This window comes from Pseudopodoces humilis, chromosome 3 (assembly GCF_049639895.1).
Source record: "Pseudopodoces humilis isolate 2021_Gansu_Grassland_sample_001 chromosome 3, ASM4963989v1, whole genome shotgun sequence".
Taxonomy (NCBI): domain Eukaryota; kingdom Metazoa; phylum Chordata; class Aves; order Passeriformes; family Paridae; genus Pseudopodoces; species Pseudopodoces humilis.
Window position 1 is genome coordinate 19,893,062 of NC_142202.1, and position 25,282 is coordinate 19,918,343.

Sequence of the window (25,282 nt, forward strand, 5' to 3'; positions counted from 1 at the left end):
CTGAGCATATGAACCCAGATCATTGTTTTTTTCCCCCTACTTAAATAACAGACAAAGACTGTACTTTTTAAAATAAGCAACTGTTCAGACAAATCAGAAAGGAAGTAGAAACCTGGAATTTCAGATACCTGACAGTCATAAAATGTGCCCGTCTGAACTATGTACCTATATAAGCCACTGTTGAACTTTACTCTTGTAGCAGACAGAATTGTAAGAAACAGAAAGTTGCAGTACATGGACAGGGAGTGCAAAGTACAGAAAAGCCCTGTCATTTGCCAAAGACATCTGAAACTAGTAATATAAAATCTTTTATCTTGAGGTTAGAATTATCTTGTAGCTGGACTGCAAGATTACTCTGGGACTCCAAATGAAACCCTGCTGTGTAACTCCTATCTAGTCTTGAAAAGCATGTGCAAACAGAATAACAATACAGAAGGCAAAATGCTCATATTATCGCTGCAGAAAGCCAAAAAGTGAGAATATCTACCACATTTTCCAAGTAAAACCCATATTTTCATATAAAGTCTGTGCATAGGTTTAAAAGTACCTATTTTTTTAGCATCAGGCTGGTGTATGTACTCATTCAATTACTTCATATATTTTACATTTCCACTTAGGAAACGTTCTTAGTGTTTCCATTGCAGTCTTTCATATAAATCAAATTGATAAAAGATACTTCAAAACTTATGCTTGTAAATCATGATGAGTTATAATTAATGCTTCTAATAATCCGTTAGCTGCAAACAAGCTGAGATATGATGTAAGGTTCTTGAGCTGTTCTCCCGTTGTGCCCCCTGCTATAGATCCTGCAGGGCCATAAAATAGCATGCAGAAGTTCAGAATTCTGCCATACCTTTAGAGAAAGCCTGAAGGATCAAGTGTGAAATGGATGTGGTTCCATAAATCATTACCCTTGATTCCACAAATCAACACTCAAATGTTACTCTTTAAAATATAGAAAAAGCAGGAAAGAATTGCTTCCCTATTTCACCAAAAAAATATAGCTCATAATTACTTAATGCATAAATATGAGAAAGATTCCAGAGATAGGGTTGCTCTGGGTGTACTAAGAGAATAGACAATGTCAAAATGATGTTTTCATGGATAAGCCTTGTAGAAATCCAGGATTCTGTGCGAAAATATGTATTTGCACTGAGACCAGTTTAGGCTCAAGTGGCATTATAACACCATCTTAGCTGTAAAAGTAAGTCTCAGTTAATTTGCCAGATGAGTGCAATCTGGAAAGTAAATTTTGCTTGTCTTACTCTTGTACAGGTCATCACAGAATAGCTGTTCCTTGAGGAAGACAAGAAAGGTTTTGTCCGTAAGGGGGGGAAAAAAGTCTAATAAAACAGAAAGAGCCTCCAAAGTTAGGGATCATATTTGTTAGGGTAAAAAACTTAATGTTTCAGTGAATTTTGCATCTGTTTTAAAGCTCTATGATGAGCCATCCTTTAGTTTTCTCTGGTTCTGGTCCAGCATAATGAAATCAGTTCCTGTAGGCAGAAATCCAAATTCTAAGCAGGATATTTCTTGGTCCCAGTAGAACTGATACTATTTTGTATGCTTCGATTCACACTATTAAGAACTTTCCTGTGATTTCTGGATCACAGATTAATTCCAGAATCCCACATCCTGCAAGTCACTAACTGAAATATTGTGAAACTGCTCATTATTGTATCTGAAAAGGGTATTGAGATCTTGTTCATGCTGCTGGTGCTTCACAGTCCGATTATTGTAACGCATTTCATTTCAATCTTCCCTTCTCTCTTGAGAGTTGCCAGCAAATGGTCCAGAACTTCAGTTAGACTTCTTTTCTATTAGAGTTGTCACCAGCATAGCTCCTGAATTCTTTATAAGATCTACTGATGTGATCTAGAATAAAGGCCTGCTTTTGACCTTCAGGCATTGGCATTGCCTTGCTCAAAACTTACTTTTTGACCTTTCTGTCTCCTAATGTTCTGTGCCTCTCCTTGGATCATCAGCCAAGCTGCCTTTCCCAGTCTGGGCTTGTCACCTTTAAAGTAATGGTTACAAGTGTATTGATGCAGTAATGACTTTACAGCCCAGCAAGCTCCACTTCATTAAATTGGTTGTAATTTGAGCTCTGAAACAAGATAGCATCTTCAGTAATTATATTTAAATAAATTAAGGTTAGAACTGTGGTATTTAGTTAGTGATAGATTGCCTTTATTTATTCTTATACCCTGTCCCAGGACATTGTATGCATAATTAAAAAAATAAGGCATATACTCTCATATAGGATGGTTATGATATATAAGCACATTGACATGAAATTTAATGGTGCAATTAGCAACAGTATTTTCTGTGTTATTCATAGAAGCTGTTGCAGTATTTTACACTGCTTCCTAGTAATTAGTATATTAGTAATCCAGGTGATGGGAAGAGAAGTATTATGTAATGGTAACTGCTTCATTTCAGAAACACCAGGGCTTTATGTATATTCAGCCTTCGTTCTACATTCCTTTTCCTCTGTGACTTACAAATATGCACATTTTGCTGCAACACAGGCTCTTCCTCACTTTGGAAAAGGGAAGGAAAAGAAATGGAAGCTGGATAACCTGTGTTTACTGGCCTAATTTCAGTCTCTTAAAATCATCTTAGAGTCTAGCATAATTCCACTGAAAATCTGGTAGTATAAAACTCCGAAAAGATCAACTGTAGGCACTAGTAATGGAGTGCATAGAGTGTATCTCTTCCAAAAAAGAGACAGATTTTTTTTTTCCTAAGTTCTTATGTGAAGTGTAAAAGATATTCTTTTGTAATATTTGAGAGCTAATCATTGGATAATGGGTGTTGCATGTTTAATGCAACAGTGTAGCTGTCATGTTTTACTTTTCTTTTTTTATTTTCTTCTTTCTTCCTGCACATTCACCTCTTCTTGAACAGAAATAAAAGGTTCAAGGCTTGTCAGCATCAGTTTATAGATAGCTGTTTAAAAATAATGAGGTATTGGGTATTGTAAGGCTCAGGGCTGTCTTGCCAGACTCATTTATTTCCATTCACCTTTTGTCAGAATTGCAGACAGAAGACATTCAATTAAAACTTGTCACCTGTTGCGTGTGACCTAATTTGTATTTGTGAGTGTCACAGATTAGGATGCATATGGAGCCATTTAAAAATGTAAAGGAACAATAGGATTCTTAAACATTTTATGCCACATTTTCTTCATGTGAACATCTTTGTTTATGGACCATTCTTCAAGGGAAATCACTTGGGCTAAGAAATAATAGAATTTATTTACACCAAGTCTCATTTACATGGGAAAACTAAGGGGATTTTATTCACGTTCTTTTGTGGTTTAATGCATAAATGACAGTGCACAAAATTTCAGCATGTAGATGATTAGTTCATGCAAAGTTAATGTTCCTTTCAAGAGAGGTTGAGTACTGAGCTGTGTAAGTAATGCATTTATCAGTTCTTTCGTCAAATCAAAAAAACCAAACCACTGGGCTTTAACCTAAGAAATATGTTTATCAGTTCCTTTGCAAAAATCCAGCCTTCTCATCCCCTTCTCCCAGGACAAAAATGGAATTTCCAAAATACTGCATACATTTGGTTGCCTAGAAACTTTGTTTACTGTTAAACATAAGCAAAATCTGAAGTATTGGCTTGAAGCCCTTGTTTTGCAAAAGCAGTATTTTTCTCTTTTGATTTTTTCAATCTGGAACAATTCACTAAGTATTTTAATTAGCCCAGTTGTTTGCGTTTTTTAAGTAATAAATTGTTTTTCACAAATCATTGCAGAGGAACAGATAAATTAAACAATTTTTAGTCCCAGATCAAGTTAGATATTAAAGTAACAGACACTGTTTTTTTTTTTAGTCAGTTATATAAGTCAGTTCATGAATTAATTGTTTTATAGGCACCTCTCGAGAACAGCCAATTTTACCCCACATAAACAAATACTTACTGATAATAACTGAACATAAAGTAGGAGGATGATTTTTAGACTTCCTATGCTACTCTAAATAATGTGTTTAATTGTGGAGATGGCTACAGGAAGACAAAATACTAAAGCCTTCTCTTGGTAATTTTTAACCATAGATCAGGAAAACTTTAATATGAGTCATAGCTTATAAATTCTTTGATGAATTATGATTCTGTTTTCAAAATGATACCTGCCTAGTAGACACATATTTTACATCTGTAGCTGAATTTTTACCTGCATAAGGTATTATCCAAATACTTCGTCAAATGATTGCAGAAGCTTTTTGGCATCTTTGTAATTCAGCACATAAAACAAGTATGCAGATCCAGAAAAAATGATAGCTCATCTTACTTCTTCAGCTGTGTTACTTTTCTGTGTGTTTCTACTGCATTGAGAGAGGCCTTTCATGGTTTAAAGTACTTTTTTCATTGCAAATCTTTCAGACTGCAGGGTTAATGCACTGGACTTTAACCCCAAGTTATAGAGGTTGCTGAAGTGTATAAAGAGTATTTAGATGAGTGTGCATTCTTAAATCTCAATACATTCTGTCTGTGTTCATGGTGGAAAAATCAGCTAGTTTTTCTGGTTTATGTAAATAAAAGCAAAATAGAATTTATAGTATTCACTGAAGTTTACTCAGCAATCTTAGAAATAATCACAGTATGTTCAAGTGAACTGGAACACTCTATCAAGACATCCCAAAGGAGAACCATGTTGGAACCTGCCATTAAAATTATTTCTGTGCTTTCCAGTTTTGCTGTTAATTTGGGTTTTTTTACCTCTGCTGCTAATGTTCCTCTAGAGCTGCAGTTATGGGGGTGTTAATTTTTACCTGTCTCACTGTTGAAGACAGTGCTGGGAATATTGCAGACATCTGTAGAGAATGCACTGTTAGCCAGTTACATATCTCAAAAAACGAGATAGGAATATTTTTCATACATGCCAAATGCTGTGTTAGAGGTGGAATTTGCCAGAGTGGCGTTGATGTAGAATATATCAGCATGCCATGAGACTGTTATTTAGGGGGAGTAGAATATGAAATTCCTGAAGGAAGTCAAAATTGCACATTTGAGTCTGATTTCAAATGTGTTGTTTACTGATCAAGTATATTATATACATATGTATTTTTTTCCCAAAATAAAAAGCTCCCTAATTAAAGGTAGTGAACAATTTCTTACAGGCAGTCCTGGTGTTGGTAGGACTTGATTTGAAGGATTGGGCTAATGCCTTCCAGTGTAACTTGAGAATTTCTTGTGGGTATAGAACTCTGTGGAAAGGACAAGAATGTTTATGGGTCAAGTGAAGAAATGAACACTGGAAGCTTGTAGACAAGGTAAGAAGGAGGGGATGAAGAAGAAGAATAGAGATGGATGATAAAGGAGTAAATAGTGGTGTGTGATAAAAGGAGTAAATAATACACTTTTAATATGGCTTGGATCTGTATGGAAAATTAGATGACATGGTTAAATAGTATTTTCATCTTGAGGACCTGAATTGCAAAATCAGTAATATACTGGGGTATGGGCAATCCTTTTGTTTATGTAGCATCGTCACAGTGGGTATCTGTCCTCCATGAGGTCTTCAAGGCCTGCATGAGATGTGAGAAAAGGGCCAGAGAATAGGAATAATAATTACATTTATTGGCAAGGGAGAAACAGATGAGGAAATACAGAGAAAATTAGTTCAGGTTTGCCTGTGTTGCTTAGATTTAATAACCTGATAGGTAGTTCATGTGCTCTGGCCTTCAGTTGTTTCTGTGCAAGGCTATGTGGACACACTTACAATGTGATTTTGTTGTGTGTTGTGTAGCATTTGATAGAAATCATGCAAAGATTATGTAAGGAACCAGGAGGTAAACTTTTTTTGTAGGAGCTTATATAGTGACTATATAAAAGCATTTATTCCCTCAAGAGTAGCTGGAGAATTTCCTACTTTGTATCAGTACATTTAATTGTTTTATTTTAAAAAGTAGCTATTGCATTGATTTACACCGTTTCCTTTATTATGGCTCTACAGCCCAACCCTCATCTTCTGAGATTTGTAAATCTCTGACTACTCATCACTCTTGAAGAAATGAGTTCATGAGTTGTGCTTGTCCTGGGATATAAAGTGAATGTGTTGTCTTGCACTTCAACACTGAAAGTAACTGCTCTCTTAACTGGTCACAAGGCTGTTCTTCCTATTTCTACCCTGTGGTCATCCCTATTTTTCCCAATAGGGCTCTTGGTGTTATTTCTCTGTTGAAGGCTTTCCAAATGAGCATTAGGAAATGTGAAGAATCAACTTCCTTGTCTGTGGTGGAGCTGTGTTCAGTGACACGAATGGATGTTCTGAGCCTGAAGAACTGTAATTATAATATGTACAATGCAGTTCATTGGGAGATACTACATGATTTTTTATGGGTGGAGTGGGTATCTTTCTTTTCACTTCATGGTTGAGGACTGATTGTGTGAGTGAATGGAGACGCTGAAGATTTTGTGAAGCCAAAATGCACTGCAGAACTGAAGCAGAGATTTACTCAATTTATCCAGATACCACAATATCCCCTTTAATAATCTAAATACAGACTGTGTGGGATTCAAACAGTTACATCTGTGACTGATGTAAAGCTCTTCCTGCCCCAAATGAAGATTTTTTGTGGACAAAATTATTTTTATTTCTTCCCTTTGTTATTGCAACAAAGGAGGCATCAGTTGCTACTGTCTTGAGAGCTACTGTCTTGATAAATAAACCTTTATGTAGTGAATTCTCTCATATAAACTATAGGAGTTACAGAGGAATATGTGTGCATATACACTGGAATCTCTGGATTTCAGTTTGCTACCTGCCAAACTCCAAAGTTTTTATGGAATGTCAGATGGGTAGAGCTTGTTAAGCAGTGTCTTACAGTGTGTTTACTTCTATACTTCCCTTGGGAAGTAAAATACCACTTAGGGTATGTTAGATTATCAGAAATTAAATCCAGAGTATCTACTTTCTTACAGATATAGATACAGAAAAATATAGATATAGGATATCTTACAGATAAAGGAAATATTGGGAGCCAAAATGATGGTAAACTCAGTTTTAATGGAAGGGTTATAAAGCTCTAATTTATAGTCTGTTGGTGTTATGTTATTAAAACTATTTTCACATTCAAACTTGAAGTAGTTCTATTATAGATTTAGGTATGTTTAAACTGTGCAATACAATTGCTCCTCAGTTATCCAGAAGTTGGGGTTTTTTTAAAAGAAAGCTTTTTTTACAGATATGGTGATGTATATTAGCTGTGGGTGTGGATCTAAGTCAAATTTTGCTATTATGACATTTTTTTGTATTTCCTTCCATTGAGTATGTGAATGGCTTGAATGTGTATCTCATCTAATGCAAAAGAAAAAAAAAAATGTTCATCTAGGTAGATTTATATTATTTTAATTTAAGCTTCAGTTCCATTACTTTGTGATTAAACATACTTCTGTCTGATGCTATCCATCTTTCATCACTATGAAATCTGTTCCCAAGCAGAAAGAAGGATGTCATCTGAATTATGCAGAAATAATTTTCTTTCTATTTTTCTTCAAATGCTGGGCAGTCTTTTTCATAATCCCACCAATATTGCATGTGGCTTGTTCTAATCCTCTGCCTGTTTCTGAATATTCAACGTTCAAACCATGGTCTTTTGCTGTTTATTTTTATGCCAGTGTATTGTCCTGGATGTCATTTGCTTCAGGTATAGCTCAAACTCCCAATTCAAGTGTTAAGAACAGTAAGCTACTGTTAGTTCTGGAAAAGTTTGTGGTATCGTTTTTTAAATGGTCTTGTAGTTCATGGGTTTCTAAGTATAACTTTAAAAAAATGAAACCAAAAATAACCATGATCGAATCAGCAAAAATTTTATCAAAGAGCTTAGACCACAAATCAGTCACAAGTTATGTAGGTAACTACTATAAATAAGATCTCGTTCATAATTATGCAATGACCTCTTGGAGTATGTGGTTCATTTGTGTTACTATTCAAATCATGTGATCCTCATAAATGCCACTGAAGACATACAATGAGAAATGTACTTCCTGGGTTTGATACACAGTCTTCTGTAGTAAACCGGGTGAAGTTTCACTGTTAAGTAGAGGTGATGAGCTGCTACTTTCCTGAAGAGCAAAAGCTATTGAACAGTGTTGTATACAACTCAACTGAATTACAGTTGCAGGTGTTTGTTGTGTCCTTAAAGCAAGCATCTCCTTCCTGTGTTAGTAACCCAGAAAATATAAGCAAAAAAAACCTAATACCACCCCAACAAAAGTTGAACTTGGATTTCTGACTAATTGTCAAAACAGCTTTCCTTTACCAAAGCCCAGTTAATCCTTTTTGGATTTTGAGAAGAAAAGAGGGCTGCCAGATGTTTCCCAGTAACTAGTCTGTGCTAGCAGTGCACGTTCAGAGACACTACATAAACTCTGCTATGTTCTTCTTGCTGTGCACATGAGTTGTAACTTCTTTAGTGGTCCTAAAGACCAGCAGACTGGTCCTGCTGTCCAGAAGCCAGTTCTTGAGATATTCTGTGTGTAAGGGAGAGATCAGAGGAGTGGGAAGTAGAAGAGTGGGGCATAATAATAGCAATAGAAAATACACATAGAGGGAGGAGAGCTAAAATAGACAATGAAAAATGGGAAAGTGAGTTGCACTTTAATACATCGCTCTCAGGGGCCGTTGATACTTAATGTGTCCTTGTGTTCTTGTGTTGTTAAATCCGTGTCATCAGGGACAAATTTTGCACTTGGTATTACTTGTCCTGTTGTCCTGCATATGTGCCAAGTTCTTCAACTTCCGTGTTATGTGACTACTTGGTTTTAGTCACATTCATCTGGGCTGTCTGGAAATCTGCCTGGGAGACTCAGAAAGAAATAAAAATATTTCTGTGTTTTGTAAGACCTACTGTCTTTGCACCCTTTCATCTTGTTTCATTTTGTCAGTGAGAGCACCTATAGCTTGTTTCAGGAAGGTAGACTCATATATCCATACAAACCAGCCAGCAGAATGTTGTATTTAAGGAATGAACAGTATGGAGGTAGAACACAAACGTTAATTCATCACTGATGACATCTAAATGCACAACTGTACAATTTCTTTCAAATCCTCATGAACAATTTCAGTCTTTAAGCCACATATATATTCTTATTTTACTGGGGATACTTACTTTGTATCCTCTGGCCATGTTAATCCATCTTAATTTGATTTTGACTATCTGAACTGTATACAGGACTCATTGTTCCTAAAGTTCTAATCCTCTGTACTTCTCTGCTCATAATGTTATGCTTCTATATCCATGGTGTTTATTACAGCTTTGAAATTCTGCTTCTGGCAAAGATGACTTAAGATTAGCCTTTTTCAAATGGAAACTAAACTTGCTAGCTGTTTTTAATAATATGTAAAAATGAATGAATGGTTTTAAATGAACAGGAAATTATGTTGTATACTTAGTCTTGCATGTGTGAAACTCTAAACTGCTTGCAAATACTTGTAATACTGATTTCCCATGCTTTCTAAAATTAATCTTTTGAAATAAATATGCTTTTAATATAAATATTGGAAGGCAGGAAATAGAAGATTATTACCTGAAAGGCATGCTCATAAAGTATTTAATTACATGTTTGTGTTTTCAAATGTAGGTGTGCGCCTAGACCGAGTACGTGGAGGTCGCCAGAAGTACAAGCGCAGAATAGATGCAGAGAACAGCCCATACCTGAACCCTCAGCTAGTTCAGCCAGCAAAAAAGCCATGTGAGTACACCACATACACAACATTTCTCTCTCAGTACAGCCTATTGACTCCCAGCCCTGTTTGCTAAGTTCCTTCTGAATTAAACAAGGGTTTGGTCAGAAAATATTACCATGAGGACTATATCGCTTTGGCTGTTAACAGGTTTTGTTTTAAATATGCTCATCTTTCTCAAGTGGAGTTGAACAAAGAGTGTTTTTACAGGTGGAAGTGTATAAAAGCACGGTTTATGCAGTGCAAATTTTACATTTACAGGTTATCTTTATTTTCAGTGGTACATAAAACGGTTCATACCGTGATCATCAGCTCATTGAAGCTTCTACTTTCAGATTTCACAAGAAACTGATTTTTGTAGTTTTCACTAACTAAATGAGTTTGACTGCTCAACCTCCCAATGAAAATACATTAAGAGCCTCATTAATTTATACCTATAGATTAATACACTACCTAACATTAGATTAAAACAGCAATATGCCACACTAATAACAAAGCAGAAAGTGGTAGTTTGGGCTCTAGTGCCCTCATGGATTTTTTTTTTAAACTTTTTTCTTTGTTTTGTTCTGTTTTAATAATGTCCTTGATTTATCTCACCAGGCTGAAATTAAGAGAGAAAGAGATGATCATCTCACTGCTAAAATACAAGTTCCATCCTCTTTGCGATTAACTAAAAATAGTTAGGGGTTTTGCTTTGCAGCTTATATAAACTGAAGCAGTGACTGTACTAATTCCATGAAGTAAATTTTAATAGCATTATAGCTGTAGTTCAAGAGGCTGATGTATTACCCTGCAAAGACACACAGGCTCTGTATCAAGAGTTGTAAACTCTTCTAATTCAAATAGGAATACACGTGTCCAGTTGCTCCTGCTGAGGAGGTTAATTTGCTTGTAACATGGATAAATAAGCCAGTGAAATAAGGAGGGCAGATTCCTTCTTTGTCTCCCATTTGCCTCTGCCCCTAAGCCTCTGACAGCACACATGTCAGTTTTAGCCCCTTGAAAATACCTGGCTGGATGGAAAATGGAATCTCTTTCCGATGGTGTTCCCCAGTAGGGGACAGTGCTGTGTACAATACGTTTGAGCATATGGGGATCTGGAGAGCAAATAAACAGTCTTTGAACTGTAAGTGAAAGGGCATTTTAGCTGTGTCAAAGAAAAAACAGCCAGTTTTACATAAAATTAAGGCTTAAGTGAACATATGGCATAGTTTCCTTTTGCCTTTCCAAAAAACATTATGCTGATTATATTCCTTCAATTGTCCAATCTGGCATCTTCTACTCAGCCTCCATAAGCTGTCCCACTGTTCTGTAAATACAATCTAGGGCTGCACTAAGCAGATTTTGCACATTATAATAAAAACTTTCTGATAATACAATAAAATTTAATAAACTGTAATGCTTAATTTCATTAGAGGTTTAGTTTTCCTGGGTGCACAGATTGTCAGTTTTTCATTTACTTGGTACTGTCATTGAGTAGAATTGTTGATAGCCTCACATACCAAAAAAAGCCAAGACCAAACAGACAAAAAAAAAAAAAAATCAAACCCAAAAGCCCCAAACCCTTAAGATATGAACAGAGGTTAATGCAGTTGTCCTGAAATACAAGGATCTCTGTGTAAACCCAAGATTATTGCAACGTGGTGCATTACATTACCTATAAGGCTATAACTACACCAATTTCTGTAAGCTCCAGTTGTCTAAGATAAACTAACCTCCTCATAAATCATTACTTATTATCTGAGTGCCTCCCTCCATTTTCCTTAGCTTATTCAAGTACAAACAATTTTGTAACAAACATTTTTCAAACTTAATTTTCAAATCCTGGCAGATAAGTGTCCAGACTTGAAACGGTTGAATTGGTTTTGTGTGGAAGTAGCCTGGGAGATTTTCTGGACCCTGACTGATAGTTTATGCATAACAAAGGCACAGCAATGAAAATTGGGTTCTATTGATTCTAATTAGGGAAACATTAAATAAGATTTACCTAGAAACAGTGCTCATGGCTATTCAATTTCCTGAGCGATGGAGTTTTCTGAGTACATTCTGAGTTTTCCTATGTTCTGTGCTAATGCATGAAGCTTTTTCCCCACTGTAAGGAAACAACAGGTGTTTGGAGGATCTTTCCTACACGTACTACTGATCTCTGTTATATTTTCCACCTTCACCATAGAATTTAGTGGCCTGGCCATAGATTTTATGACTGCAAAATAAGAGGTATTTGAGATTCTGCAAATCCTGAATCAAAATAGACAATATTCTATAATAATCATCAGTATTCCTAAATCATCAATGCCATTGGTGAGGAGCCTCATACACTAATGAAAGTGGTTCTTCAGCCATTTCTTCTGCTGCAGGGGAAGAAATCCCAGAACTTGAGGATGAGAGTGCTTCTTCATTCGTTTATCATTTAAAAACCCAGAAAGTAGAAGTCTTCAGCTGCATGCATATGTCTGGATGTTCAGAAACTCTTAATTAATTCATCCTATTTTCCTAACCAATTAAAAACACTGGAATTTGGAAAGAAGTAATGTTGTCTTTTCTCACTTAGGTGTTTTCTGTGTGAAATTGAATAGATTATGAAGAGACTGTTTAAAAACTAAAAAAAAACATGCAAAGGCTGTTTGCCAATATAAGTTAAAACTACCATTTGTCATTTCTAAATAAGACTAGAATTCCTCATTAATCAGTGTGATAATCAGTTGACTATTGAGTTCAAAAACTTAATCAGTTGGCAGAGTTCCTATAGTTAATATAAATTCATATAAATTCATATAACATGAATATGTCCCCTTGTAATAAAACAATGTGTGTTTGATGTGATGGTTTCCAGTTCACTTTTGCACTTACTATATGAAAGACTAACATATATCACAACTTCTGACACACAAATTTGGAATAAGGCAAAAATTGTAGAGACAGTACACCAGAGTCAAGGAGTGTGTGTCACTAAAGAGCAGTAAAGTATCAGAAATCTGAATCAAGTGAGCATTTTATGGAAATATGTCATGGACTAGTAGGGATCCTCTCTGACACTGCTGGAAGCAGTCAACTTCCATTGCAGGAGGACAGTGTAGTCTGTCCCATGACTTATATGCAAATGGGTAAAATTATACTAATTCTGACAGCATTCTCTGCCCTCAGAAAATGCTTGGTGTCTTCTCACAGTGGAATCCCATTTATATCAAGCCTTATAACATTTTTATCTCACTGACGGGAACAAATTCATGTAAAATCACTAAAGGGTATCATTTGGGCTTTAAATTCTGGTGGTGCATTTGAGGTCAAAAAATGTACCTGCCAGGAAAAGTAAAATGTAAATATATTGGGAAGTATAGTAATGTACCCTGTATTAGGAGGCTTAATGAATTAGTCCTTTTCCTATTTTTCAGTTCTGCCTTCTCAGTGTAATAAATCAGGCTCCTGTATAGAGATAAAATATTTCCATTGTGCCTTCACACGGATATAGTGCTCATATTATGTTTATCCTACTTACAGAATAGCAACACTGTATTGTAAATCTTGTGGGCTCTTTTTTTTTCCTCTCTGCATTTTTCCATATAACTTAATTGATTATTCCAAATAGATGCCACAAGTCAACTGGATGAAAAAGTAAATATTTAACATGTGAATGAAAATGCTATATCGATAAAAATAAGCAGTGTGTGACTACGATAAAGTATCATTCTTTGCACAAAACCAGTTTTCTGAGGTAGAGTTTGCATACTTTAATATTTTGCATAATTTTACACTTTTTATTCTCCCTGATTTTAGTGGTTTTTCCTGTTTAGAAATGAGAAGGAGATCGTTAGCCTTGGTTTATACGTAAAGGATGGTAGTTGGGGTAACTGACAGAAGTTACAGGTTTCAGTGATTGACTGTGGTATTTTATCACTCAAAAGTGCCCCTGCCTTTAAGGGGTAGGGTGGGTTGCAGGTAATCAGATAAAGGCAAAACTTTTCTATTTGAACAGTACAAAATATGCTCTAATGCATTAATCTTTTTCAATAAAGTCTGTACTCCAGTAATAAAAGGGGATTATGTGTTTCTATGTTCTATTGAATTTATTATCTTAAGAACATATATGTCTGGCTTGATAAACACTGTTAATGGATCAGATTTGTTTGTGCTGTAACCACTTGTAGAAGGTCATGAAGTTACAATAAGGTGTAATCAGGTTGAGCGTCTTAAGACAAATTTTTGTGCACTTTTAAATCTGAGCCATCTGTTTGAAGTGTAGAATGATGCTACTGGTGATCTTGTAATGTTCTGGACCATTTTTACAGATAACAAGATTGTCTCCCATTTGCTGGTGGCTGAACCAGAGAAGATCTATGCTATGCCTGACCCCACTGTTCCAGACAGTGACATCAAAGCACTTACCACTCTTTGTGACCTGGCAGACAGAGAACTGGTGGTGATCATTGGATGGGCTAAGCATATTCCAGGTACATTCAGTATTTATTACAAATGGATAACGTACAGAAATCATCACATGGGTTATTCTGTGCTGGTAAAAAATACTAATTTTTTCCCTCCCTACAACACATAAAGTTTTTGTAAAGCTCAAGAATATTCCTACAGAACATAGTTTAGATGATCATGTATCTTACCTTGGAAGAAGTAGTGTTGTTGCTGCGAGTCTTACCATGTTAATAAGTTTCACATGCTGCTTGGGGAATTACTTTTCTTTCACGTTACCTTTTATTAACTTCCCTTGCTATCCAGAGCATTAGCCTGACATAAAGAGTCATACAAGCTCTCTCCTCTGTAGTCATCTGATTCAGCAGTATTTGAATGTAAGTAGGGCTCCTCCGTTACAGACATGCGGCACTACTGACAAAGGAGGTGAAAACTTTGGTTATGTTTTGGCAAGGCACAGAGGAATCGTTCTCTTCATTGACTGATCTAGTGTGAGAACTGAATTGTACCAGCAATTCAGTACAAAGACCTGAACTGACCCAAAGAGTCTCTTCTTACAATTTAGTATTTCCTTGGTCTGCACAGAGTGGACTGCAGTCTGCATCACATAAATACGTTGGTATTATGAAAGCTGACTGGCAATCTTATTAGCAAGAAAAATGGGGGTCATCAAAAGCAATTTCTCAGAAGATTAGCAAATCCTTCAGATAACATTTCAGGTGTATTTTTGCCCCTACCCAATGCTGAGGTGTTTGTTCTTGCTTTGAGAGCTAGCAGACAAACTTAGAGAAGTCTCCAGGGTTCTCAGTCTATCACCTTTCACAAATGGTAAAGTCACACAAAAAAAGGTCAGCTTTTTCTCTTGTTTCTTAAGGTATTTTTCTTGTCCAGCAGATGAGTGAACATGTTGATGTGTTTTCATCAGCTCATTAGTTTTCTAATTTTGATAGTGGAGCCTTATTAAGCATGAGAGTGGATAACCTTTAATTCCTCAGAGTAATATGTTATTCTCATTTTAGATGTGATTTTGGGACACCTTAATAGTAGAATAAATAATCCAGTCAGTTGTTTGTTTATCAGAGTTAAAGATACTTTATTTCTAGTTTCAAAAGAAATTGCAAAGAAATATTCTTGCTGTTTGTTTGTTTTTTTTTCCCTTGTTCTAACCAGTTCTTCTGGGTCATCTTGGGTAAATACAAGCACTATAGATATAATTGCAATCAAAGAATAATAATAATTTGTACCTTTATGAAGTGTTTTGGTTATTTTTTTCGCTTTAGAGGAAAGACAACAGCCTAAAGACTCTAAAATAGTCAGTTGAAATTTAGTCATTCTCTTTGCTGCAAACGGTATATAAACAAGCTCTTGTATCACAAGCAATGTTTTTCTGGTACAGTTAACTTATTTCTGTCTCCTTAAACTAGTTTGTCTTTATGCTTTGAATGCTACAGTAATTTCTTTAATCAAATTGATGGAAGTCCCTTTCCCAGCCCACACTGAAACCAATTTATTGGTCATGATACGCCGGCTATGTTGCTAACAGTCGTAACGAACTGTCAGGCAATATCGCAGTGCAGCTAATTTGAAGTCATTAGGTGTACAGCGTTCAGGCAACAATTTGTTACAGTGGTTAGGAACACAGCTGACATTTCTGAATGGCTTTGTTCAGAGCAGTTCTAGATGAGCCCAAGCAAATTGTAAACTAATTTAAACATCACTCTATATTATAGTAGCTACTTTGTCTTACACTGGTTGCTAATAAAGCACCCCAAATTAAGTCAAAATGAGTTAAGTAGGTGAGTTTGAGTTTCATCTTTGGAAGATACCTAGATCACCTTAACCAAAATAGAGTAGCTCTCAAAGAAGTCAGTCATGCTCCATAGCAGTTGCAGGGGAACTTTTGTCAGGCTGATTTGTGAGTATGCTGTGTAGTTTGGATTTAGCTGGAGGGATGGGAAGAGCAGGGGGATGAGACTGAGCAGCCTTTAAAATTATTGTTTCAGTTAGTGTGGAAAAGGTATTGGATGACATAAACTGGTCCCGAAAATTTAAAATCTGAGCAACTTGATGAACTTACCTGCCACAAGACAGCATTTTAGTACAAAGAAAGCTCAAACCTTAGAGTGGTAAAGCCACCCTAGGTAAGTGTACTTACCTGATTTCATTTACAAATGAGAATTAAAAAAAAAAAGGAAATAAAGACAATCTTTTTATAAGCCTTCAGTTAACAGGACAGTGATAAAATCTGTGCTTGTTGTCTGCCATTTGATCACAAAAATCGAAATGCAGAGGTGCTGGACATGCTAAAGGGCAAATATGTTGAGATTTTGTAGCTTGGTTTTGAACATTGGAGTATGGCTGAACTTGGAGTGCCTACTCTCAGCTAATATCTGGCACAGAACAACTTCTGGAAAAGCCTTGATTGGTGCTTGCCTGTTTGTGAAGCTAATTAATGTTACTGTAGGCAGAAGCATAACGGGATGGGGGAAAGGATAAATTAGGAAAGGGGTACAAATTGCATAAAAGTTCACTGTAGCTTGGCAGACCAAGTAAACCCTTGGTGTAAATCTTGTAGAGTCGATTAATTATACTAGTAGTGAATTTGTGCCTAGCACAGCAAAGCAGCAATCAGCAAATCTTTCTTTACTATAGTGATTTCTTAAGGTTCAGTGTAATTAAAGGCCCGTATATATCAGGTGCTTAATAACTAATAAAGATCTCAACTCTAAAGCATTGCAATGTAAAATTTGTCTTTGTGGAGGAAACGGAAGCAATGTTTTTGCTCTTCTGAAAAAAAGTCTTTTAATAGGATTATCTACAAAAAGGTAACAATGCAATATTCATTCTGCCCTGGCCAACAGTTTCCCATTTCAGTCAGAGACTAAAAAATGTTTTCAAATTATACAAAGTTCAAGTCCTTTCATAAAATCATTAGTATTTTTGTGGTATTGGAAATATTTCAATAGTTGCTTTTATTGAACAAAAAGTCTATACCATCTACAAAAGAAAATATTGAAAGAAAAATATATATGGAAAGCCTTTATCAGTAAATAGAATTAGTCTCCTTGCATTTATAAATCAAATAAATGGAAAGTGTGTTGTTATGAAACATGACCATGTCTTATCTGAAGAAGAAAAAGATCACAATGGCATTAGGAAATGCTTGACTTTAGTTAGAGAGGCGTAAGGGCACAAGAACAGATGATGGTGCCCTAATAGCCCTTTTTAAGAATGACAGGGCCCCGCCATTAGCATCCTTTTATATCCTTGGAAATTGCTCATGCCTCGCTTTTATGGTTCCTATCTGCCTGACTCTTTTTTATTTCTCTTTCAATTTCATCCGCGCTCGGATAAGCGCATGCTAACACAATATGATTGAGCTGTAAAATGGAACGCTGTCGCCTCTAATCTCTTTTATGTAGATATGGAGGTACTTCCACACTCCACTTCATTCTCTCTCCATTGTTGGCCTTTTTAGAATGTGTTGCCGAGTAATGGAGGCTCAGTCAAATATTAGAGCTAGGTTTCACAGGGTGTGATAAGAAGATTATCAGGCCAGCAGTCAGATCTATTGTTGTTCTTTGTGTCAGATTAAAATATTCTGATGTACTGTAACTTCGTTAGTAAAATACTGAAGGTGCTTAGGGAGAGAGGTTGATTCTGCTTCATCTCCTGCCTGATGAGACAAAACTCCTATTAACTGACCTAAATAAATTGTAAATGTATTAGGAAGTCCCTGCAAGATTTATTTTATTTTGTTTTAGTTTAGTTTAGTTTTGTTTTGTTTTTTTTATCTTTGAAATAAGGAACCCTTCCTTAATTCAGTATTTTCTGGTAGTTGAGTTTCCTATCCTTCACACTCTATTTTGGGGAGTTCCTATTTCATTGGTTGCATTATATTAATTAAACTTCCGCTATATAGGGTTGTTTTCTGCTGATACCTACTTATAGCACCAGAATCTTTTTGGTGCAATTTTTGTAACTCTCTCATTGACATTCACTAAAATGTGCAACTTTCTTTCATATTAAATGGAGGCAGCAAACATTAAGCTCTTAAGAAATAACAGGAAGCTAAAGACAAAATGTTCTCTACAAAATTTACATGCGTGAAAAAAACATCAACCAGACCATAGAAATCAACTTCTTGCACTTAAGATGAAAAATTTGTTTGGAAACATTAAATGAGAGTAATACATAAAAAATAACTAGTTACATTATTTAGTAAAGTAAGTCTGCTTGTCTTCAGCTGAGTCCCTGTTTTGTTAGAAATAACAGTGTTCAAGGAAAGGAATAGTTAGAAATTGATACTGCCATTGGTACAAGTATTACAAAAAAAAAAAAAAAAGAGACATGATTTTGATGTAACAAATGCAAGGATGTTTTGAATATTTTAGTGTTAATGTTTTATGAAACATTGTTGTTCTAGCATATTCTTTGTGGAGGACAATATTTAAGCTTTCCTTTCCAAAGCACCTCTCAGGGGTGTAGTTTGACATTCTAATACTGAACAAGAACATGATTTGCTGCAGAGTTGTCATTTCCAAAACGCCCTTTTCTCACCATGTGTTTCAGAAATACCACCCCATGTAGGTAAAAGTATAAAAAAAAGTTGACCACAATCAACTTGTGTGGATTGTTATTGGGGCAACCTGTAGAGGATCTCAGCTCTGCGAGGGGGTCAGGTGTATTCCTGTGTGTCTGTACCGTGCTGCCTGCTGCTGTAAAATTATTTTTTTATGTTCAGCCTTCCCTAGTCCCTTGTGCTGCTAGCTGGATTTAGGGCCATTTCAGACACAACCCTGCAGCTTCTGAGAGCACCCCATCACAGGGTGCCTGTCCCTCCACAGAGAGCTGGACATGTAAATGTGGTGTTCACTCCTCATGTGATATGGAATGGAGGATGAGTTGTGAGGTGCTAAGAGGTTGGCAGGAATAATAACTTGAGCCTCCCGGGGAATCAGGACATCCTGCCCTTTCTCAAAGTGCTAACTGGGACACTTTATCAAAAGCCTGGTATCTGCCTTTCTTTTAACTCTTTCTACAAACATGCTTTAAGTACAGAAACCAGACCTGCTCTTCCTGCAAGGGAAACGTTCTTGAATTCACAACTAGTGTGACGTGATCTAAGGCAGGCCATTCCCTGAGCCTTGAGGGTAGAGATTTCAGCCAAGAGGTTTCTCAAAAACTAATAACTTCCTTGACCTGCTGGCACTGAATTGTACAATATGGGAAATCAGCAGTTGGCTGCCAGTTTTATTTTTGAGCATTAGCGTGGATGGACCACCCAACATGGTCAGGGTTTAGATCACCATGTTGATTCAGGTTTCTCTAAACAGAATGGTACGGCAGTGTGCCTAAAATGCCAGAAGTTCATCTATCCTGGTGTTTGAAGTGCTGGGAATGGTGGCAGTTTTCAGTTTTTCATCTTTTGAAAACAGTATCACAGAGAAGACTTAACTGATCCTGCAAGGCAGGGAGGAAGAGGTAGGATAATACATGAATAAACATGTCCACAAGTCTCCTAGCATTTCCAAAACAAAACAAGGGTCTGTAGTGTGGCAAAAGGTAGTAACCAATGGATCTGTTCAGGTTTTTAAAAATTTTTAGCATACTCAGCTGAGATACAGTGTTGGGCTATTGATGAATCTGTTGCTGAAGTCAGTGGCAAAATTTCAATAGATTTGGGTACAAAAGAGTAGTAGGCTTTGCGTACAGCTAGAGATGCACACACTCGTGATGTGTCTGCTAGTTCCAGTTCAGAACTCAGAGAGACAGCACTGGAGAGGTGAGAAGGTTTCTAATAATGCTAGGCATAGATGTCCTGGGGTAAAAAAAAACAACTTTAGTTTCCAGGTTAGTCGCTTCTGGCATTTTTTACTTGCATTAAATTAAGGGGGAAAAAAACTCAAACATATAAACATCTCATCACCTGCAAATTATACATGAGTATAAAATAAATACACAGTAAAACTCAAAAAGGCACCTGAAACTCCTGCTAGTTATGACTTCAAAGTCTGTACCTATTCATTGAAAAAGCTTGTTTAAGAGTAATCATTACCAAAAGCATAATAAAGTAAAAAAAAAAATTAATTAACAGGTTACAAAAGAACTTGGCTCAATTCTTATCTTTAAATATTGTGGGGGTTTTTAGGAAAAAAAATCCTATATTTAAAATCCTTTCGAGACCAGAATTAAACAGTGACTTTATGCCTCTATTAAGTTCACCTTTTATTCATATACAAGTATTTGTTTTTTTCCTTCTGAATGACTGTCTCCTTTTCTTATTTTGTTCCTTTTTTTTTTTTCTTTTTTCCATCAGTCCTCTCCCTCCACCCAAGCCCCCAACATTCACACTACACTGTCTGGCTGTTGCACTTTTTTTTTTTTCCCAGTGTCCCCCTTTATCTGCCTCAACCAATCTCCAAATGAATGCATGTCTATCATGGCCTTAGCTTTGACACTCTGGATATATTGATTAATAGTTGCCCTAAGCTCCTTTTAGCAAATCAAATTTTCACTTTTAGCAAGGATTTCGCCTCTGATTTATTCAGCAAAGTGAAATGCACTAAATTGACTTTGACATTCAGGGAAAATGGCTGAAAAACAAAGAGAGGAGGAAAGAGATATAAATTGTGTGGCAGCTGGAGACTTCAAGCATAAAAGAGGCTGTTTTCTATAGAATATCACTGGTTAATTTGGAAACATGCATTTAGACAGGAGTATAAATTATTTTCTTTAAATTAGATGTTTTTTAGACTGAGGATTTGGGATATAGTAAGGTTTACTTAGCAAAAGGCAATATATTCAACCCAAATTCATCACTTGCTAATCATGGTGCAAGTGTGGGACCCACTTTTGTTGCCACTAATAATTATTATGTTAAACGAGAGACAAAGAGGTTTCTGAGTAGTTTTATAATGAGGTGCTAAATTGGTAAATATCTTCCTACCACTGCATTATGTTGTTCACTCCTGTGGCCTTTTAAAAATAAGAAATGATTAATAAAAAGAGAGCAAATCAACAGTAATGAATGCCAGTGCTTTTCATTTTCTTTCTATAAACAAAAATGGCTAGTTTCTGAGTCTTAAATGCAGAAGTACAAAAAGATGCAGCCATTTGCTATTATTCTTCCAGCAAAATCAAGAGTGTTATATTACACTGGGTGACTTGTAGACTGAGTTAGAGATGTTGTATGCTCACAGATGTTGCATGACAGAAGTAGCAGGAGGCTGAAAATGCTCCCCTTCATATTTGCAAGTGTTCAAATACACTGCTAAAATGGAATAAAAGAGAGGGGAAAAGAATGAGAAAAATACTATTCTGTTCCATTAGCAGATCTAAATATTTTTGAGAGGGGTGTACAAATATGCAAGCTAAAACTGCAGGAAATGGTTTGGGCTTGTTTTGTGGTCAGAGACTACAGCAAAAATTAAAAAGAAATGCAGATGGTAGTTTGCTCGGTTAATCTATAGAGACAGACCAGGAGCCTTCGGTAGGATCAGTTGTCATGGGTGTACAAGTCAAATGTGCTGTGCCAGCCTCTGTTGTTCAAGGATCTGGCCCTGAAGGGATAAATCCCCATCAGTAGTCAGTGTATCAGTGGGAGCTGAGAGTTTCCTTTGTCCCCTGTGTGTACTCACTACCTCAGGACTCTGCAGCACTGTGGAGAATTGAGGTTTAAGCAAGTATTTCCACTTAGGGGACAACAATACTCACCTTTGTACCCACTTCTTGTGTGACAAATGGGTTTACTAGATTAGGTCTGTGTAAATTGCAGATGACTCAGTAGCAGTTTTCCTTCTTCTAAGCCAACAAGGAATTAATCTTATTACCAGAGGGTAAGAGGTCTAAATGTATCTTAACCTTTTTAATTTTACTGTAATCTCCGTTCTTTTTTTTTTTTCCTTGGAAGCAAGCTGGATGTGAGGCTTCAATAATAATGGACTTTTGCAAGTGGAACAAGCATCTTGAGTGCCATACCCAAGATAGCTGGGCACATTAGATTTTCAGCCATGTGACTATTCCATCATTCCATCACCACCCCCCATAATTTAGCTCAACTTTATTAAAATACCATTGGTTAAAAGCACATTGTATGAAAAAATTGAAACTTCTGAAATAGTCTTTGAAGGGGTGTCCTGTCCCAAACTTACCCAAATTGTACAGTTCATACCTCAAGGATGGCCAGCTTCTTACAAGTAGTGCATGGCTGCAAGGCAGGAAGATGCCTTGCTCAGAAATGTAGGAAGAAAGTTGGAACAAATCTTGATATTATTCCTTAAGTGAGGAATTTGCAGAAGCAGCAAATGCAGCAGAACTGAGCCTGTCATTCATGTTCACTAAGTATCACTTCTGTATTTACAGGACTCCTTTCCTTTAGAAAAATAAAGGTTCATTTCAACCAGATTCACAGTTTAAAGAACATCAAAACTGGGTTTTTTTCAGTTTGAAAATTCCTGAAAGCTTTGTTGGAGATAAGATGATCAATTTTATATGTCATTTAAGTTGGCCTCTGAAAGGATCATAGCAAACACTGGCAATGCAGAAATAAACTTAGAGCAACATAGCCCTCTTATGGTAGGCCATTTTAAACTAAGCATTTGACTTAAACTTACCTAACTAAGCTTCCAACAAAAATATATTTACTTTGTTCTGGGTGGGGAAGAAAAGAGCACCTTCTCAGTCATACATGTTGACACTGTAAATCCAGGATGGGAGGAGGGAAAGAGCCAGTTGCTTAGGTTGGATTTAGAGCAGACAGGTCTCCACCTGTATGACTGGGTCAGAGACACAGGATGGTCTAGTTTCCTAAAGTCAGCTGAGACCAGTTAAATACTGTAATTCTAAGAACGCCTCTACTTTCTCTCTGGATAAGTTCAGCTTCACACCTGCTTAACCTACATTAGAATAGGATTAATTACCTGAATTGCAGTGCCCCCTTAGCCAGTCAGCACGTTTCTGGCAGGGCACATGGTGACCTGGGTCTGGTTATATATAGTGTATGGATAACAGGGGAGCACCTGGGTTGTAATGGCAAGGCTCAGTCCAGCCTGATACAAGAATCAGCAGTTTTTAGAAAATGAGTCTGCAGTAATTGCCTGCTGCAGCAGCTGGATCATACAAGGGCTTTATGAACTCATGCCTTCATTGGTAGTAAGATTTTTTTTTGGGGGCAATGCTCAATTTATGCATACACTTATAAATATATAGGCATGTATGTGTGTACAGAAAGAATCCCAAGAAACAGAGAATCCAAAGAATGCAGGTACTGAATGCCCCTATATTTAATTACTTAGATGGAGCAGTTACTTAACTGTAACTTTTGACTTGGTGCTCCATGTTACTTCAGTTCATCATCCCCAAGTTTACTGCTGCGTAGCAGGCAGTATTAAAATACTTTGGTGATTCTTCATGCAAGAAAACACACAACTTGCCTTTCATTTGAAAACATGTTCTGGAAAGTTCTCTGAGAATATGTTGGTCTGGCCAAGGTATTTTCCACACTAAATTCCTGAGGCACGTATTATAGACGAGTGAAAATTTCACAGCTCTGACCCTTCTCCCCAAGATGTTTTCATCTGCTCTGTTGTGCACCATCAGTTTCAATCAGCTGAATTAACAGCTGAGGTGAAATCAAATACTGAAATGAGATGCAGCTACAGATGCAGAAGGCTCCAAGTTCAATGGAAATGGCACTTGCAGAGTAGAGTCAGCTCGCTTAGCAAGTCCTGACATGTTATGCTTGAGAACACTGGAGCAAAGAGTTGTGGTGAGGGTGGAGAAGAGGCGGGGGCAAATCTGCAGTTTTCATACATCCAGCTGTTGGAGAGATTAAGGGGGAACAGTTTAGTAGATAATGACTGCTGCTCATACATTTGTTCAAAGAAGTTGCACTTCTGGCATAAATACATCATGACACTGGCAGGCTGCAGAGGGTGTATTTCTAGACAGAGATTTCTTCTGGCTGTGCTTTAGCATCATGCCTGCCCTGCTGAACAGGCATTAGACTCCAAACTTGCTATGATTCAAGCTATATCTGGTAACATATAAAACTTTCTGTGACCCTTGTGTCTCTCATTAATTAACTCTGCTTGCAGTGAGAAGAATTTAAGAGTCCTTCCCCATATCAGTCTCTTGTAGAAAGCCATTCTACTCTGTGATCCGTTCTTCACTTTACTACTTTGAAGTTTCCCAGAGATAAAATTAACTGTTGGGTGGATTCAGGAGCAGGTTGTTTAGTGTCAGTGAATCTTCACATAAAGATACAACATGCAAAATGCATTGTGAATTCCAGATAATATTCATTCAGTGAGATTTTAGGAGTAAATTTTGAAGAGTTTCTTTGTGTTTTGAGTTACCTGAATATTTTCTGGACCCCATCAATGAGTTGTGCTGAATGCTTTGCTGAATGTATTCAACCCAAATTTGGAGATTGCAGGATTGTGCCTGGCACATCAGTGGTGATGAGTAATTTTCTGTGTTCTATAATCCTCATATGTGAAACACACCATGGGCTCTGTAATCAAGAGGCCACTGGGAAACAGGGTGCCCCAGACAGGCAGTGCAGGTAGGACTGGGGACAAGCAGGGCATGTGCTGTGCAGGGTTATTCTGCTTCCTCTGTAGCATAAACCTACAGAGGGCAGTGTCTGACAAGAGGCTTAGGTGGCATTAAAGGAGATAAAGTCAAGAAAAGAGGCTGTTGACAAGGAACATTTGCATGTTCATGACCAGCAGCATCATAATCAGCCAGCATCAATGACAGACATAAAACCTTTCAGAGAACCTGCTAGGAGGAAGAAAAAATACACCTAAATCCAGCTTGTGAGAAGGTGATAGGAACAAAGGGCTGCCATGGGTCTCCTGAGTTCCAGTGCTGCAGCCAACACAGATGAACTCCAATTTGCCATTGATGGCTACACAAACAAGTGTACTGTCTCCGTGGTAGAAAGTTGTAGCTATTTATATACTGAATGGCAGTACTAAACAATTTAGGAGAAGCAGTGAAGTGTGTCCTATCCAATTAAAAATGCAGTGAGAATTTTAGGTAGGCAAAATGTAATTATTTAATTGGAATTTGACTGGGATGCTTTTCCACTGTTAAAATAAGTATAAATTACATGAGCTATAAAACTTTAAATTATGAAAATATTTTGAGGTC

General features: G+C 36.8%; 1 protein-coding gene across 19 annotated transcripts in view; it reads left to right on the forward strand.

The window, feature by feature from the left end:
* The window catches only part of ESRRG (estrogen related receptor gamma), a 390,416-nt gene that overhangs the window by 328,386 nt on the left and 36,748 nt on the right, over window positions 1-25,282 (forward strand). For all 19 annotated transcript variants that reach the window (XM_088052404.1, XM_088052400.1, XM_005523330.3 and 16 more), the window contains 2 exons: window positions 9,598-9,708; window positions 13,987-14,148. In XM_088052404.1, coding sequence (XP_087908530.1) covers window positions 9,598-9,708; window positions 13,987-14,148 — 273 coding nt within the window. The remainder of the gene's footprint in view (window positions 1-9,597; window positions 9,709-13,986; window positions 14,149-25,282) is intronic.